The sequence below is a fragment of the Oncorhynchus masou genome, chromosome 1 (genome assembly GCF_036934945.1).
Source record: "Oncorhynchus masou masou isolate Uvic2021 chromosome 1, UVic_Omas_1.1, whole genome shotgun sequence".
Taxonomy (NCBI): domain Eukaryota; kingdom Metazoa; phylum Chordata; class Actinopteri; order Salmoniformes; family Salmonidae; genus Oncorhynchus; species Oncorhynchus masou.
This window is the reverse complement of record NC_088212.1, coordinates 5,876,269-5,894,311: the sequence shown is the minus strand read 5'-3', so window position 1 is coordinate 5,894,311 and position 18,043 is coordinate 5,876,269. Positions and strand designations below refer to the sequence as shown.

At 43.8% G+C, this 18,043-nt stretch overlaps 1 protein-coding gene across 1 annotated transcript; it reads right to left on the bottom strand.

The window, feature by feature from the left end:
* Positions 1–11,589: 11,589 nt before the first annotated feature.
* Positions 11,590–17,964, bottom strand: LOC135544960 (C-X-C motif chemokine 13-like). Its single transcript, XM_064972671.1, has 4 exons — positions 17,880–17,964; positions 16,241–16,376; positions 12,157–12,237; positions 11,590–12,020 (listed from the first exon to the last, which is right to left on the bottom strand). The coding sequence occupies exons 1-4, from the start codon at positions 17,941–17,943 to the stop codon at positions 11,969–11,971; spliced, it is 333 nt and encodes a 110-aa protein (XP_064828743.1). The 5' UTR covers positions 17,944–17,964; the 3' UTR covers positions 11,590–11,968.
* Between the last annotated feature and the right edge of the window lie 79 nt (positions 17,965–18,043).

Below are 18,043 nucleotides of genomic sequence, written 5' to 3'. Positions count from 1 at the left end.
CAGGGTCTATGGCACCCTGTTCCCTATATAGTGCACTACTTTTGACCAGGGTCTATGGCACCCTGTTCCCTATATAGTGCACTACTTTTGACCAGGGTCTATGGCTCCCTGTTCCCTATATAGTGCACTACTTTTGACCAGGGTCTATGGCTCCCTGTTCCCTATATAGTGCACTACTTTTGACCAGGGTCTATGGCACCCTGTTCCTATATAGTGCACTACTTTTGACCAGGGTCTATGGCACCCTGTTCCCTATATAGTGCACTACTTTTGACCAGGGTCTATGGCACCCTGTTCCCTATATAGTGCACTACTTTTGACCAGGGTCTATGGCACCCTGTTCCCTATATAGTGCACTACTTTTGACCAGGGTCTATGGCACCCTGTTCCCTATATAGTGCACTACTTTAGACCAGAGCCCTATGGCACCCTGTTTCCTATATAGTGCACTACTTTTGACCAGGGTCTATGGCACCCTGTTCCCTATATAGTGCACTACTTTTGACCAGGGTCTATGGCACCCTGTTCCCTATATAGTGCACTACTTTAGACCAGAGCCCTATGGCACCCTGTTCCCTATATAGTGCACTACTTTTGACCAGGGTCTATGGCACCCTGTTCCCTATTTAGTGCACTACTTTTGACCAGGGTCTATGGCTCCCTGTTCCCTATATAGTGCACTACTTTTGACCAGGGTCTATGGCTCCCTGTTCCCTATATAGTGCACTACTTTTGACCAGGGTCTATGGCTCCCTGTTCCCTATATAGTGCACTACTTTTGACCAGGGTCTATGGCTCCCTGTTCCCTATATAGTGCACTACTTTTGACCAGGGTCTATGGCTCTCTGTTCCCTATATAGTGCACTACTTTTGACCAGGGTCTATGGCTCCCTGTTCCCTATATAGTGCACTACTTTTGACCAGGGTCTATGGCTCCCTGTTCCCTATATAGTGCACTACTTTTGACCAGGGTCTATGGCACCCTGTTCCCTATATAGTGCACTACTTTTGACCAGGGTCTATGGCACCCTGTTCCCTATATAGTGCACTACTTTTGACCAGGGTCTATGGCACCCTGTTCCCTATATAGTGCACTACTTTTGACCAGGGTCTATGGCACCCTGTTCCCTATATAGTGCACTACTTTTGACCAGGGTCTATGGCACCCTGTTCCCTATATAGTGCACTACTTTTGACCAGGGTCTATGGCACCCTGTTCCCTATATAGTGCACTACTTTAGACCAGAGCCCTATGGCACTCTGTTTCCTATATAGTGCACTACTTTTGACCAGGGTCTATGGCACCCTGTTCCCTATATAGTGCACTACTTTAGACCAGAACCCTATGGCACCCTGTTTCCTATATAGTGCACTACTTTTGACCAGGGTCTATGGCACCCTGTTCCCTATATAGTGCACTACTTTTGACCAGGGTCTATGGCACCCTGTTCCCTATATAGTGCACTACTTTTGACCAGGGTCTATGGCACCCTGTTCCCTATATAGTGCACTACTTTTGACCAGGGTCTATGGCACCCTGTTCCCTATATAGTGCACTACTTTAGACCAGAGCCCTATGGCACCCTGTTTCCTATATAGTGCACTACTTTTGACCAGGGTCTATGGCACCCTGTTCCCTATATAGTGCACTACTTTTGACCAGGGTCTATGGCACCCTGTTCCCTATATAGTGCACTACTTTAGACCAGAGCCCTATGGCACCCTGTTCCCTATATAGTGCACTACTTTTGACCAGGGTCTATGGCACCCTGTTCCCTATATAGTGCACTACTTTTGACCAGGGTCTATGGCTCCCTGTTCCCTATATAGTGCACTACTTTTGACCAGGATCTATGGCTCCCTGTTCCCTATATAGTGCACTACTTTTGACCAGGGTCTATGGCACCCTGTTCCCTATATAGTGCACTACTTTTGACCAGGGTCTATGGCACCCTGTTCCCTATATAGTGCACTACTTTTGACCAGGGTCTATGGCACCCTGTTCCCTATATAGTGCACTACTTTTGACCAGGGTCTATGGCACCCTGTTCCCTATATAGTGCACTACTTTAGACCAGAGCCCTATGGCACTCTGTTTCCTATATAGTGCACTACTTTTGACCAGGGTCTATGGCACCCTGTTCCCTATATAGTGCACTACTTTAGACCAGAACCCTATGGCACCCTGTTTCCTATATAGTGCACTACTTTTGACCAGGGTCTATGGCACCCTGTTCCCTATATAGTGCACTACTTTTGACCAGGGTCTATGGCACCCTGTTCCCTATATAGTGCACTACTTTTGACCAGGGTCTATGGCACCCTGTTCCCTATATAGTGCACTACTTTTGACCAGGGTCTATGGCACCCTGTTCCCTATATAGTGCACTACTTTAGACCAGAGCCCTATGGCACCCTGTTTCCTATATAGTGCACTACTTTTGACCAGGGTCTATGGCACCCTGTTCCCTATATAGTGCACTACTTTTGACCAGGGTCTATGGCACCCTGTTCCCTATATAGTGCACTACTTTAGACCAGAGCCCTATGGCACCCTGTTCCCTATATAGTGCACTACTTTTGACCAGGGTCTATGGCACCCTGTTCCCTATATAGTGCACTACTTTTGACCAGGGTCTATGGCTCCCTGTTCCCTATATAGTGCACTACTTTTGACCAGGATCTATGGCTCCCTGTTCCCTATATAGTGCACTACTTTTGACCAGGGTCTATGGCTCCCTGTTCCCTATATAGTGCACTACTTTTGACCAGGGTCTATGGCTCCCTGTTCCCTATATAGTGCACTACTTTTGACCAGGGTCTATGGCTCCCTGTTCCCTATATAGTGCACTACTTTTGACCAGGGTCTATGGCTCCCTGTTCCCTATATAGTGCACTACTTTTGACCAGGGTCTATGGCTCCCTGTTCCCTATATAGTGCACTACTTTTGACCAGGGTCTATGGCACCCTGTTCCCTATATAGTGCACTACTTTTGACCAGGGTCTATGGCACCCTGTTCCCTATATAGTGCACTACTTTTGACCAGGGTCTATGGCACCCTGTTCCCTATATAGTGCACTACTTTTGACCAGGGTCTATGGCACCCTGTTCCCTATATAGTGCACTACTTTAGACCAGAGCCCTATGGCACCCTGTTCCCTATATAGTGCACTACTTTTGACCAGGGTCTATGGCACCCTGTTCCCTATATAGTGCACTACTTTTGACCAGGGTCTATGGCTCCCTGTTCCCTATATAGTGCACTACTTTTGACCAGGGTCTATGGCTCCCTGTTCCCTATATAGTGCACTACTTTTGACCAGGGTCTATGGCTCCCTGTTCCCTATATAGTGCACTACTTTTGACCAGGGTCTATGGCTCCCTGTTCCCTATATAGTGCACTACTTTTGACCAGGGTCTATGGGTCCCTGTTCCCTATGTAGTGCACTACTTTTGACCAGGGTCTATGGCTCCCTGTTCCCTATATAGTGCACTACTTTTGACCAGGGTCTATGGCTCCCTGTTCCCTATATAGTGCACTACTTTTGACCAGGGTCTATGGCACCCTGTTCCCTATATAGTGCACTACTTTTGACCAGGGTCTATGGCACCCTGTTCCCTATATAGTGCACTACTTTTGACCAGGGTCTATGGCACCCTGTTCCCTATATAGTGCACTACTTTTGACCAGGGTCTATGGCACCCTGTTCCCTATATAGTGCACTACTTTTGACCAGGGTCTATGGCACCCTGTTCCCTATATAGTGCACTACTTTTGACCAGGGTCTATGGCACCCTGTTCCCTATATAGTGCACTACTTTAGACCAGAGCCCTATGGCACTCTGTTTCCTATATAGTGCACTACATTTGACCAGGGTCTATGGCACCCTGTTTCCTATATAGTGCACTACTTTAGACCAGAGCCCTATGGCACCCTGTTTCCTATATAGTGCACTACTTTTGACCAGGGTCTATGGCACCCTGTTCCCTATATAGTGCACTACTTTTGACCAGGGTCTATGGCACCCTGTTCCCTATATAGTGCACTACTTTTGACCAGGGTCTATGGCACCCTGTTCCCTATATAGTGCACTACTTTTGACCAGGGTCTATGGCACCCTGTTCCCTATATAGTGCAATACTTTTGACCAGGGTCTATGGCACCCTGTTCCCTATATAGTGCACTACTTTTGACCAGGGTCTATGGCACCCTGTTCCCTATATAGTGCACTACTTTTGACCAGGGTCTATGGCACCCTGTTCCCTATATAGTGCACTACTTTAGACCAGGGTCTATGGCTCCCTGTTCCCAGGACCCAATGCGATATAGGAAATAGGTTTCCATTTGGGAGGTAGCCCCAAGTTCAGGTCATCCTGGTCTGATGTCTGATGGTGGGCCCGGTCTGGGTGGGCCCGGTCTGGGTGGGCCCGGTCTGGGTGGGCCCGGTCTGGGTGGGTCCTGTCTGGGTGGGCCCGGTCTGGGTGGGCCCGGTCTGGGTGGGCCCTGTCTGGGTGGGTCCTGTCTGGGTGGGTCCTGTCTGGGTGGGCCCGGTCTGGGTGGGTCCTGTCTGGGTGGGCCCGGTCTGGGTGGGCCCGGTCTGGGTGGGCCCGGTCTGGGTGGGTCCTGTCTGGGTGGGCCCGGTCTGGGTGGGCCCGGTCTGGGTGGGTCCTGTCTGGGTGGGCTGGCTGAGAGTTAGAAAAGCTTTTTGCCATAATCTAATAACAGTACGATGACAGCCGCCATCTGGGTTTCTCTCTAGTTGAGAAATCCACTCCTCAAGACACGTTATGACATCCAGAGTTCTACTGAATTGCGTTTGATGATCATGTTAAAGTTGCCATCGTTTCATCATACACCCAAACAGGACTTCTTCTTCCTTCTCCAAAATGACGGTGGTGATTGGGACTTTTCACTACTGCTCTATTTTGGAGTTAAGTACGGTAAGATGAGTTTTTTTTTTTTTTTTTTGCAAAATGTGAAATGTTGTCATCTCTTAACATGTGTCTATGGAAGCCTATAAGGGTCAATCAGTGAACAGGATCCCAGCATTACTATTGTATCTCAAACACAGCTTCAGTATTAACATAATTTGCTCTCAGCTTCTCATTCTGCTATGTAAGTTGACACTATGTATTGATTTTTCCCTCGTCTGTTTGAGTGGGGTGTGTGTGTGTGTGTGTGTGTGTGTGTGTGTATGTGTGTGTGTGTGCTCCTGACCCAATGAAAATTATCTGATTTAAAAAATAAGTAATAATAATAACAAAAAATAATGTATTGCACCTTATTGAGGTAGGATCCAGGGCTACCTCTTCTGTTCATCAGTTAGCCCCTTATTGAGGTAGGATCCAGGGCTACCTCTTCTGTTCATCAGTGTTAGCCCCTTATTGAGGTAGGATCCAGGGCTACCTCTTCTGTTCATCAGTTAGCCCCTTATTGAGGTAGGATCCAGGGCTACCTCTTCTGTTCATCAGTTAGCCCCTTATTGAGGTAGGATCCAGGGCTACCTCTTCTGTTCATCAGTTAGCCCCTTATTGAGGTAGGATCCAGGGCTACCTCTTCTGTTCATCAGTTAGCCCCTTATTGAGGTAGGATCCAGGGCTACCTCTTCTGTTCATCAGTGTTAGCCCCTTATTGAGGTAGGATCCAGGGCTACCTCTTCTGTTCATCAGTGTTAGCCCCTTATTGAGGTAGGATCCAGGGCTACCTCTTCTGTTCATCAGTTAGCACCTTATTGAGGTAGGATCCAGGGCTACCTCTTCTGTTCATCAGTTAGCCCCTTATTGAGGTAGGATCCAGGGCTACCTCTTCTGTTCATCAGTGTTAGCCCCTTATTGAGGTAGGATCCAGGGCTACCTCTTCTGTTCATCAGTTAGCCCCTTATTGAGGTAGGATACAGGGCTACCTCTTCTGTTCATCAGTTAGCACCTTATTGAGGTAGGATCCAGGGCTACCTCTTCTGTTCATCAGTTAGCCCCTTATTGAGGTAGGATCCAGGGCTACCTCTTCTGTTCATCAGTGTTAGCCCCTTATTGAGGTAGGATCCAGGGCTACCTCTTCTGTTCATCAGTGTTAGCCCCTTATTGAGGTAGGATCCAGGGCTACCTCTTCTGTTCATCAGTTAGCCCCTTATTGAGGTAGGATCCAGGGCTACCTCTTCTGTTCATCAGTTAGCACCTTATTGAGGTAGGATCCAGGGCTACCTCTTCTGTTCATCAGTGTTAGCCCCTTATTGAGGTAGGATCCAGGGCTACCTCTTCTGTTCATCAGTTAGCCCCTTATTGAGGTAGGATCCAGGGCTACCTCTTCTGTTCATCAGTTAGCCCCTTATTGAGGTAGTATCCAGGGCTACCTCTTCTGTTCATCAGTTAGCCCCTTATTGAGGTAGGATCCAGGGCTACCTCTTCTGTTCATCAGTGTTAGCCCCTTATTGAGGTAGGATCCAGGGCTACCTATTCTGTTAATCAGTGTTAGCCCCTTATTGAGGTAGGATCCAGGGCTAACTCTTCTGTTCATCAGTTAGCCCCTTATTGAGGTAGGATCCAGGGCTACCTCTTCTGTTCATCAGTTAGCCCCTTATTGAGGTAGGATCCAGGGCTACCTCTTCTGTTCATCAGTGTTAGCCCCTTATTGAGGTAGGATCCAGGGCTACCTCTTCTGTTCATCAGTGTTAGTCCCTTATTGAGGTAGGATCCAGGGCTACCTCTTCTGTTCATCAGTTAGCGGTACCGGTACCCCCTGTATATAGCCTCCACATTGACTCTGTACCGTAACACCCTGTATATAGCCTCCACGTTGACTCTGTACCGGTACCCCCTGTATATAGCCTCCACATTGACTCTGTACCGGTACCCCCTGTATATAGCCTCCACATTGATTCGGTACCGGTACCCCCTGTATATAGCCTCCACATTGACTCGGTACCGGTACCCCCTGTGTATAGCCTCCACATTGACTCTGTACCGGTACCCCCTGTATATAGCCTCCACATTGACTCTGTACCGGTACCCCCTGTATATAGCCTCCACATTGACTCTGTATCGGTACCCCCTGTATATAGCCTCGTTACTGTGTTGCTTTTTATTATGATTATTGTTTTACTCTTCTTGAACTGCATTGTTGGTTAAGGATTTGTAAGTAAAGCATTTCACAATAAGGTCTACACTTGTTGTATTCAGCGCATGTAACAAATTACATTTGATAACATATCTAGTTTGTACAGGATACTATCTCTAATTCCATCCATCCTTCTATCCATCCATCCATCCATCCATCCTTCCATCCTTCTATCCATCCATCCATCCTTCTATCCATCCATCCTTCTATCCATCCATCCATCCTTCTATCCATCCAGCCTTCTATCCATTCTTCTATCCATCCTTCCATCCATCCATCCTTCTATCCATCCATCTATCCATCCATCCTTCTATCCATCCATCCATCCTTCTATCCATCCATCCATCCTTCTATCCATCCTTCCATCCATCCATCCTTCTATCCATCCATCCATCCTTCCATCCTTCTATCCATCCATCCATCCTTCTATCCATCCATCCATCCTTCTATCCATCCATCCATCCTTTTATCCATCCATCCTTCTATCCATCCATCCATCCTTCTATCCATCCATCCATCCATCCTTCTATCAATCCATCCATCCATCCTTCTATCCATCCTTCCATCCACCCATCCTTCTATCCATCCTTTTATCCATCCATCCACCCTTCCATCCTTCTATCCATCCTTCTATCCATCCACCCATCCTTCTATCCATCCATCCTTCTATCCATCCATCCATCCTTCCATCCTTCTATCCATCCTTCTATCCATCCATCCATCCTTCTATCCATCCATCCATCCTTCTATCCATCCATCCATCCATCCTTCTATCAATCCATCCATCCATCCTTCTATCCATCCTTCCATCCACCCATCCTTCTATCCATCCATCCATCCATCCTTTTATCCATCCATCCACCCTTCCATCCTTCTATCCATCCTTCTATCCATCCACCCATCCTTCTATCCATCCATCCATCCATCCTTCCATCCTTCTATCCATCCATCCATCCTTCTATCCATCCATCCATCCTTCTATCCATCCATCCATCCTTCTATCCATCCATCCATCCTTCTATCCATCCATCCTTCTATCAATCTATCCATCCTTCTATCCATCCATCCTTCTATCAATCTATCCATCCATCCATCCATCCTTCTATCCATCCATCCATCCTTCTATCCATCTATCCATCCATCCATCCTTCTATCAATCCATCCATCCATCCTTCTATCCATCCTTCCATCCACCCTTCCATCCTTCTATCCATCCTTCTATCCATCCACCCATCCTTCTATCCATCCATCCATCCTTCTATCCATCCATCCATCCATCCTTCCATCCTTCTATCCATCCATCCATCCTTCTATCCATCCATCCATCCTTCTATCCATCCATCCATCCTTCTATCCATCCATCCTTCTATCCATCCATCCATCCTTCCATCCTTCTATCCATCCATCCATCCTTCTATCCATCCATCCTTCTATCCTTCCATCCATCCATCCTTCCATCCATCCTTCCATCCTTCTATCCATCCGTCCTTCTATCCATCCTTCTATCCATCCATCCTTCTATCCATCTTTTTATCCTTTTTTTCTATCCATCCGTCCATCCATCCATCCATCCTTCCATCCTTCTATCCATCCTTCCATCCATCCATCCTTCCATCCTTCTATCCATCCATCCATCCATCCTTCTATCCATCCATCCATCATTCCTTACTTCCTATCCATCCACTTGAGTTCAAATCCTTCAGTGTTGGCTTTAGCTTGCCTGGAGTGTCAGGTGGGCAGAGTCTCTTAGTCCCACTGTGCCAGGAAAGCTCAATCAAGCCCAGATCAAGTGTTTGAAATGATTTCAGATAGTATTGGAAACCAGTTATCAGGATGGAACCATTAGTGTTCAGCTTCTAGGCTAACATGTAGTGTCGTGACGTTGGTATCACTAATACGACCACTGTTGTTTATCGAATATTAACTGTGTTTATAATTACGTGATTTAAATGAATCGGGTAATCATTAACTCAGTAACCTGGGGCACCATGGGAAAAGTTTTTTAAATGAATTTTCGTTTCCCAAATTAACTCAAAGAATATCAGAATATCGATTTTACAGCAGTCGCTAAATAATCAATTTCCTCTACAGTCTCATCCTGAACGTCGCATAATTCATAAATCTGCGCAAACCCGAGTCCCACTAAATCAATCCGTACCACACCAATTGAGTTGATTATTTTTTTTACTAACAAGCTAAATGATAATATAAGATACACATACTCAAACACACAGTCTAGGCTATTGATTATAACTTAGTACGATGAAACAGGTCCCTAGCGGACCAACACAATATGACACGTGTTACATAAGATGGGGATTGAGAGAGAGCACTAGAGCATTGTTGGGTACATTTTGTAAGCTATGCTTAGTTTAGCCCTAACACTTTGCCCCGCACTGCCTTATGGGTAAAAATTATAATGATGTAATTACTTGTTAAAGGTCTTCGTTTGGTATCTCTGTTGGGTACCTCTGTTGGGCCCAGGGCTTCGTGGGCCGAGCTCCGCTTAGTGAGAGATGTTCGGCCGACACCCCCTTCTCTGGCTGGTCATCTACTTTGTTTGCGAGTGTAAGTCTCTGATTGTCCACCAGCTGTTACAATGTCCTCTTTTCTAGTTGTCTGTTTCCTTGCTCTTGTTCTGGAAGAGGGGTCTTCTGAGGGCGGCTAATCAGCCGTGTAGATAGTTCCAGCGTGGGAATGAAAGCACAGAACCGGGTGGTCCTTCTTGAATTCTGGGGCGGCAGGGTAGCCTAGTGGTTAGAGTGTAGAGGCGGCAGGGTAGCCTAGTGGTTAGAGTGTAGGGGCGGCAGGGTAGCCTAGTGGTTAGAGTGTAGAGGCGGCAGGGTAGCCTAGTGGTTAGAGTGTAGAGGTGGCAGGGTAGCCTAGTGGTTAGAGTGTAGAGGCGGCAGGGTAGCCTAGTGGTTAGAGTGTAGAGGCGGCAGGGTAGCCTATTGGTTAGAGTGTAGAGGCGGCAGGGTAGCCTAGTGGTTAGAGTGTAGAGGCGGCAGGGTAGCCTAGTGGTTAGAGCGTTGGACTAGTAACCGAAAGGTTGCAAGTTTGAATCCCCGAGCTGACAAGGTACAAATCTGTCGTTCTGCCCCTGAACAGGCAGTTAACCCACTGTTCCTAGGCCGTCATTGAAAATAAGAATTTGTTCTTAACTGAATTGCCTAGTAAAAAAAATTAATAATTCACCTTCTTAGATACAGCTACTCGACCGTAGCATTGATTGTTAAAAGGTTCATTTGTCTTCTTCAACCTCGTGTTGCATTCTGGGGTCACGACTAGTCATGGACCTTGGCTGCAGCACGTGGTCAATTTAGTCTGATATGTAAATTCTTAACTCGCATGTTTTATACTCTCGGGTCAAAAAGGGGCGTTTCTGTCTTTATGGCAAGTTCTTTGGGGCGTATCTAGTTACGAGGCAAGGTATGGATTAGACTCTGATCTAGTTTAGACAACTACATTCACTGTTCATCTTTACAAAGACATTATCTTTGATCGGGATATTTTCAACACAACGCACAGTATGTAAACATCATGTACATATTATGAAAACTCATCAAGTTACAATGTTTTCGTTTATAATGTCGTCATTTTAACTTTTAATAACATTAAAACGACATTCATTTTCATATTCGGTCTATTGTTGTTACCACCATTTTGACTGATGAAATATATTGTCCCAAAGTCCGTTTATTGCCATGTTACCATTGTGAGGTGGAGTGCTGGAGTCCAGAACAACATCTTGTCCTTTATTTATTGTGGCCACTAGATGGCGGTGATATGGCGTTTAATCACCATCCTCAACCCAATATGAAGAAAAAGACAATGCTCTGTTCAAACCATAGGAATTCCCTCCCAGTTGACTACTTTAAAATGGTGGAAGTCCTCAATGGCAATGTCCATGGTAAAACCAGGGTATAGCCATCTTCATTCCTCCATCTCTGTGGGTAAGACACAAGGCCTTAACTACCACCAGGAAGTTTGAAAAGGACCTACAGTGCCTTGCGAAAGTATTCGGCCCCCTTGAACTTTGCGACCTTTTGCCACATTTCAGGCTTCAAACATAAAGATATAGAACTGTATTTTTTTGTGAAGAATCAACAACAAGTGGGACACAATCATGAAGTGGAACGACATTTATTGGATATTTCAAACTTTTTTAACAAATTAAAAATTGAAAGATTGGGCGTGCAAAATTATTCATCCCCTTTACTTTCAGTGCAGCAAACTCTCTCCAGAAGTTCAGTGAGGATCTCTGAATGATCCAATGTTGACCTAAATACTTTCGCAAGGCACTGTATGCTCCCCAAAGAGCAGGCAAACTACGGCCGCCCCAGTCCCGTCCTGGCCCCGCCCCAGTCCCGCCCCGGTCCCACCCCAGTCCCGCCCCGGTCCCACCCCAGTCCCGCCCCGGTCCCACCCCAGTCCCGCCCCTGCTGGGAGTGGAGTATTATGTCAACCCATCAGAGGACGTGCTGACTTTATGGGATAATGATGTCACATCAACAAGATGGTAAACATGTGCATTTCACCCTTCCTCCTCCTCAGGCAATAAAATGCTCATGTTTTGTACATTTTGTATAGGTTGTGTTTATTTTTCGAGGGTAGACCCAATACATGACAAAAAAACATGAAATAATCACATTCAATACATACTGAAATCATTTAAGATAAACTAATTCACTTTGTATTAGAATCATATTTGAATAGAATCCATTGGTATCACATTGGTATCACATTGGTATCACATTGGCATCACATCGGTATCACATTGGTATCACATTGGCATCACATTGGTGTCACGTCCATTTAGCTCCAACTTGATACATTCCTGTTCCAATTCACTCAATGGTGGTTGAGATGGGGAAGTTCTGCACTTCTCTTCTTCTTGTTGGTACTGTAGAAAGAGATGGTCTGTGTTAAAGTCAACAGAAGTGTGTGTGTGTGTGTGTGTGTGTGTGTGTGTGTGTGTGTGTGTGTGTGTGTGTGTGTGTGTGTGTGTGTGTGTGTGTGTGTGTGTGGGTTGTATTTACCTTTGTAACTTGACAATGACTTTGTTGATCCATCGTGCATCTGGAGTCACACAGACGGTGGCTTTGTCCTTCTTGGTAACGCTGATGAATGAAGGGAGGGATATATATTACAGCGTCACCATGGTTACATATCATACACTGCAGAATTTAACCTATCAGAAAACGTCAATATGAACGTACACATATTTATCAGATGTTATTATGGCTGTAGTGAAATGGTTGTGTTCCCAGCTCCAACAGTGCAGTAATATCTAACAATACACACAAATCTGAGTAAAATAACGGAATAAAGAAATCTCTAAGTATTAGGACGAGCAAAGTCAGAGTCCTGTATATGTAAATGTATGTAGAGATACAGTACCAGTCAAAGGTGTGGACACACCTCCTCATTTCAGGGTTTTTCTTTATTTGTACTATTTTCTAGAATAATAGTGAAGACATCAAAACTATGAAATAACACATATAGAATCATGTAGTAACCCAAAAAGTGTTAAACAAATCAAAATATATTTTATATTTGAGATTGTTCAAAGTAGCCACCCCTTGCCTTGAAAGCTTTTCACACTCTTGGCATTCCTTCGACCTCATGGCTTGGTTTTTGCTCTGACAGGCACTGACAACTGTAGGACCTTTATGTAGACAGCTGTGAGATGTTCCAAATCATGTCTAATCAATTGAATTTACCACAGGTGGACTCCAATCAAGTTGGAGAAACATCTCAAGGATGATCAATGGAAACAGGATGCATCTAAACTCAATGTAGAGTCTCATAGCAAAGTGTCTGAATACTTATGTAAATAAGGTGTTTCTGTTTTTTATATTTAATTCATTTGCTAAAATGTCTAAAAACCTGTTTTCGCTTTGTTATTATGGAGTATTGTGTGTAAATTGATGAGGACAATTTTTTATTTAATCCATTTTAGAAAAAGGCTGTAAACATAATAAAATGTGGAAAAAGCCAAGGGTCTGAATACTTTCTGAATACACTGTATGTATATGTTTACATGTGTGATTGAATGTAGAGTCATTGTGGACAGTATGTGGATAGAATATATAGTACATCTGTAGAGGAGGTAGCATATACTAGTATATGTACAGCAATAGTTGAATAGGATGGCCTTGACTAGAAAAATATATTTGTAATCTGTGATTGTCTGGAGTCCCTGCCACATACTGAGTTTCGAGGGGAATTGCTATAGGCTACCACTGCAAATGCCCACATTTATTACAACGTCTTAGCCTTGGTTACTAATAGGAACATTGAACTCATCATCAGTGACTAATAACTGGTTTGCATAGCATGCAGTAAAGCGGCGATACTGACTAATTAATTTCCCCTCCACCACGACCTATCCCCCACGCTTCTTCCCCCTATGCATTAGAAAACCACAGTTTAGCGCTTCGTTCAAGACCTCGCTGGCTGACTCACATGATCTATGTGTGAAGACAATGACAGCCACCATGGGTTTCAGGTGCGGTTTCCAAGACACAGATGAAGCCTGAACAACAACAACAACAAAGCATGGAGATTCCACTGGGCCAGTGGTTACCAACCAATCGATCGCGATCGACTTCAAGGCATTGCTAGTCGATCACCAAACATTTCTGAAAAATCATATGAAAAAGGATTGCGGTTCTTCTTTTTAAAATTCGTGTTGCGCTGTTACCGACAGGTGCACTTCAGAAGCCTTGTGCACCGGGTACACAAACTGTTCCCATTTTAAACCATTTAATTGGTCAGGAAAGACAAACTCCGCCAAACCGGCAGACAGGAAGATCTGTGGATAAATCGAGTGAGCCAAACTGCGATGGCCAATCGTACAGCTCAAATCACTGTGCCGACAGCTTCCACGACCCCCAAGCAAAGTTTGATGCCAGCCTATGTAAGATTTCATAACTTTTAAAACCATGACCAGAGAGAAATGTTCAAAGAATACAGCTGCTGTTTTTTATGAGTGAGTTCATGTTTAAGTTTTCATTCTGCTCTGTCACTGTTTTGATTCAACACTATTACATAATATAAAACATGTTTCTCTCTACTTCCACTCACACTGTAATGAATGAGTAGCCAAGTGTATCGACAGCGCTGTGCTTCTATTATTATTAGCATCTCGTCCTGTCTATTTTAATAGGGAGGGATATTATACTTTCTCTGGTCAGAGGAACAACATGAATTTGTGTCTGAAAGCAGATGTGGTGTGACTCGACTTTAGCCATCAGGTAGAAGATGTTGTCCCCTCTCTCTGGTCAGTCTCACCTCTCTCTGGTCAGTCTCACCTCTCTCTGGTCAGTCTCTCTGGTCAGTCTCACCTCTCTGGTCAGTCTCACCTCTCTCTGGTCAGTCTCACCTCTCTCTGGTCAGTCTCACCTCTCTCTGGTCAGTCTCACCTCTCTCTGGTCAGTCTCATCTCTCTCTGGTCAGTCTCACCTCTCTCTGGTCAGTCTCATCTCTCTCTGGTCAGTCTCACCTCTCTCTGGTCAGTCTCATCTCTCTCTGGTCAGTCTCACCTCTCTCTGGTCAGTCTCACCGGGGGAAAGGAAGGAGAGAGCAGGACCGTGTGAGGTGGACTTTCTGCTGTTCTCTCCCTCCCTCCGCTGAGACTAATGCGGAGTTCAAAACTACTGGGAACTCTGAAATCTCAGACTTCCGACTTCAGCGTGTTTAAGACAACTGGAAACTGAAAAAAAACGAGACCCGATTATGAAAAACGTTTTGAATGGTCACCTGACTTGAAAATCCAAGTCGGAAACTGGGGCATCTTTCTAGATCTCCAACTTTCCAACCTGAAGTTCGTTGACTTCATGATTTGACCTAGTTTATCTCCCAGAGTTCCCAGTTGTCTTGAAAGCACCATGACAGATGCAGATACCATCAGTCCAGTAAAATAAAAGTCAATTATTTCAATTTCTGCTCAGCTGTGCCTCGCAGGTGCTCCACCAACTGATCTGTTTTTTAATCAAAGCTCGAGTTGTGAAATATAATATTGTCTGAGAATAACAATATTGTCAGGACAGGCATATACACACCTAGAAAAAGGGGTCCAAAAGGGTTGTTCAACTGTCCCCATAGGAGAACCCTGTTTGGTTCCAGGGAGAACCCTTTTGAGTTCCATGGAGAACCCTTTTGAGTTCCAAGTAGAACCCTCTGTGGAAAGGGTTCTGCATGGAACTCAAAAGGGTTCTACCTGGAAGCAAGAAGGGATTTATTCAAAGGGTTCTCCTATGGGGACAGCTGAAGAAACCTTTTGGGTTTTAGATAGCACCTTTTTTTCTTAGAGTGTAGCCAATATGATGTGATAATGTATTAGGCAAACTGTGACAACGTATTACGCATTCTGTGATAATGTATTAGGTATACTGTGACAATGTATTATGCATACTGGGACAATGTATTATGCATACTGTGATAATGTATTAGGTATACTGTGATAATGTATTAGGTATACTGTGATAATGTATTAGGTATACTGTGATAATGTATTTGGTATACTGTGATAATGTATTATGCATACTGTGATCATGTATTATGCATACTGGGATAATGTATTACGCATTCTGTGATAATGTATTAGGTATACTGTGACAATGTATTATGCATACTGTGATAATGTATTATGCATACTGTGATAATGTATTAGGTATACTGTAATAATGTATTATGCATACTGTGATAATGTATTATGCATACTGGGATAATGTATTAGGTATACTGTGATAATGTATTAGGTATACTGTGATAATGTATTAGGTATACTGGGATAATGTATTAGGTATACTGGGATAATGTATTATGCATACTGGGATAATGTATTAGGTATACTGGGATAATGTATTTGGTATACTGGGATAATGTATTATGCATACTGTGATAATGTATTAGGTATACTGTAATAATGTATTATGCATACTGTGATAATGTATTATGCATACTGGGATAATGTATTAGGTATACTGTGATAATGTATTAGGTATACTGGGATAATGTATTAGGTATATTGTGATAATGTATTACACATACTGGGATAATGTATTAGGCATGCTGTGATCATCTTGACTGGTTGCTAGGTGGTGTTAGTTGACTCACATGATCTCTGTTTGACGACAGTGGGCACCTGGAGGTAGGATCTCTATCCTGTGGAACAGCCTTGGAGAGATGAAAGCAGAGGACGTCCGGATGCAGCGACACTTCTGACATGCAGCACAGCCGTTCATGGGGAATGCTGCAGGGATGAAGACCGGGAAAATGACATACAATAACAATATAGTAGAATTTGGGGTTAAATTTGGGGTTAAAGGTTAAGGTTTAAGGGATAGGGTTAACACCTTTTTATCATCACTTGAAGTTGCACTTTGAAACATGTGAATGTTACAAAGACAAAACTGATTCTAGATCAGCACTCTTAGGGCTCTATTCAGTCTGTATCATCGCTGAAATGTTACAGATTAAATCAAATCAAAGTTTATTTGTCACGTGCGCCGAATACAACAGGTGTAGTAGACCTTAGAGTGAAATGCTGAATACAACAGGTGTAGTAGACCTAACAGTGAAATGCTGAATACAACAGGTGTAGTAGACCTTACAGTGACATGCTGAATACAACAGGTGTAGTAGACCTTACAGTGAAATGCTGAATAAAACAGGTGTAGTAGACCTTACAGTGACATGCTGAATACAACAGGTGTAGTAGACATTACAGTGAAATGCTGAATACAACAGGTGTAGTAGACATTACAGTGAAATGCTGAATACAACAGGTGTGGTAGACCTTAGAGTGAAATGCTGAATACAACAGGTGTAGTAGACCTTACAGTGAAATGCTGAATACAACAGGTGTAGTAGACCTTACAGTGACATGCTGAATACAACAGGTGTAGTAGACATTACAGTGAAATGCTGAATACAACAGGTGTAGTAGACATTACAGTGAAATGCTGAATACAACAGGTGTAGTAGACCTTAGAGTGAAATGCCGAATACAACAGGTGTAGTAGACCTAACAGTGAAATGCTGAATACAACAGGTGTAGTAGACCTTACAGTGAAATGCTGAATAAAACAGGTGTAGTAGACCTTACAGTAAAATGCTTACTTACAGGCTCTAACCAATAGTTAATACCAAAGGGTATTAGGTGAACAATAGTTAATACCAAAAGGTATTAGGTGAACACTAGTTAATACCAAAAGGTATTAGGTGAACAATAGTTAATACCAAAAGGTATTAGGTGAACAATAGTTAATACCAAAAGGTATTAGGTCAACAATAGTTAATACCAAAAGGTATTAGGTGAACAATCGTTAATACCAAAAGGTATTAGGTGAACAACAGGTAAGTAAATAAATAAAAACACCAGTTAAAAGACAGTGATTGCGTGATCACAATGTAACGGTAATATCTGACTGAGCCGACATGCAGCGTTTACCGTGAATGCAGTTTCCACTCAGGAACATTGCCTTTAAATTTCACTCACGCTGCAACGCACAACTTCTGCCATACGGATTGAATACAGACCCTACTCTGAGACACTTAACATTGCAGTGGATTGATTGTGATAATTGGAATTAAATTGTAAAAAAAAAAATAGATAATTGGATTGGTTTGTTTATTGTTCAAGAGTCAAGTTGAACAGATTCATATATATATATATATATATATATATATATATATATATATATATATATATATATATATATATATATATATAGATAAAGATGCAATATCTCACCTTGAAGAGCCACGAACCAGCAGAGAGTCAGGGACACCAACAGGTAGTGTGTCTTGAAAGGCATCTTGAGTCTGCGTTGGCTGTGGTCGGCTGGTGTCTACTGAAACTGAATGATGTCTCTGGGTTTATATTGCTGCAAAAAGGAAGTGTGGGGGAATCCCTCG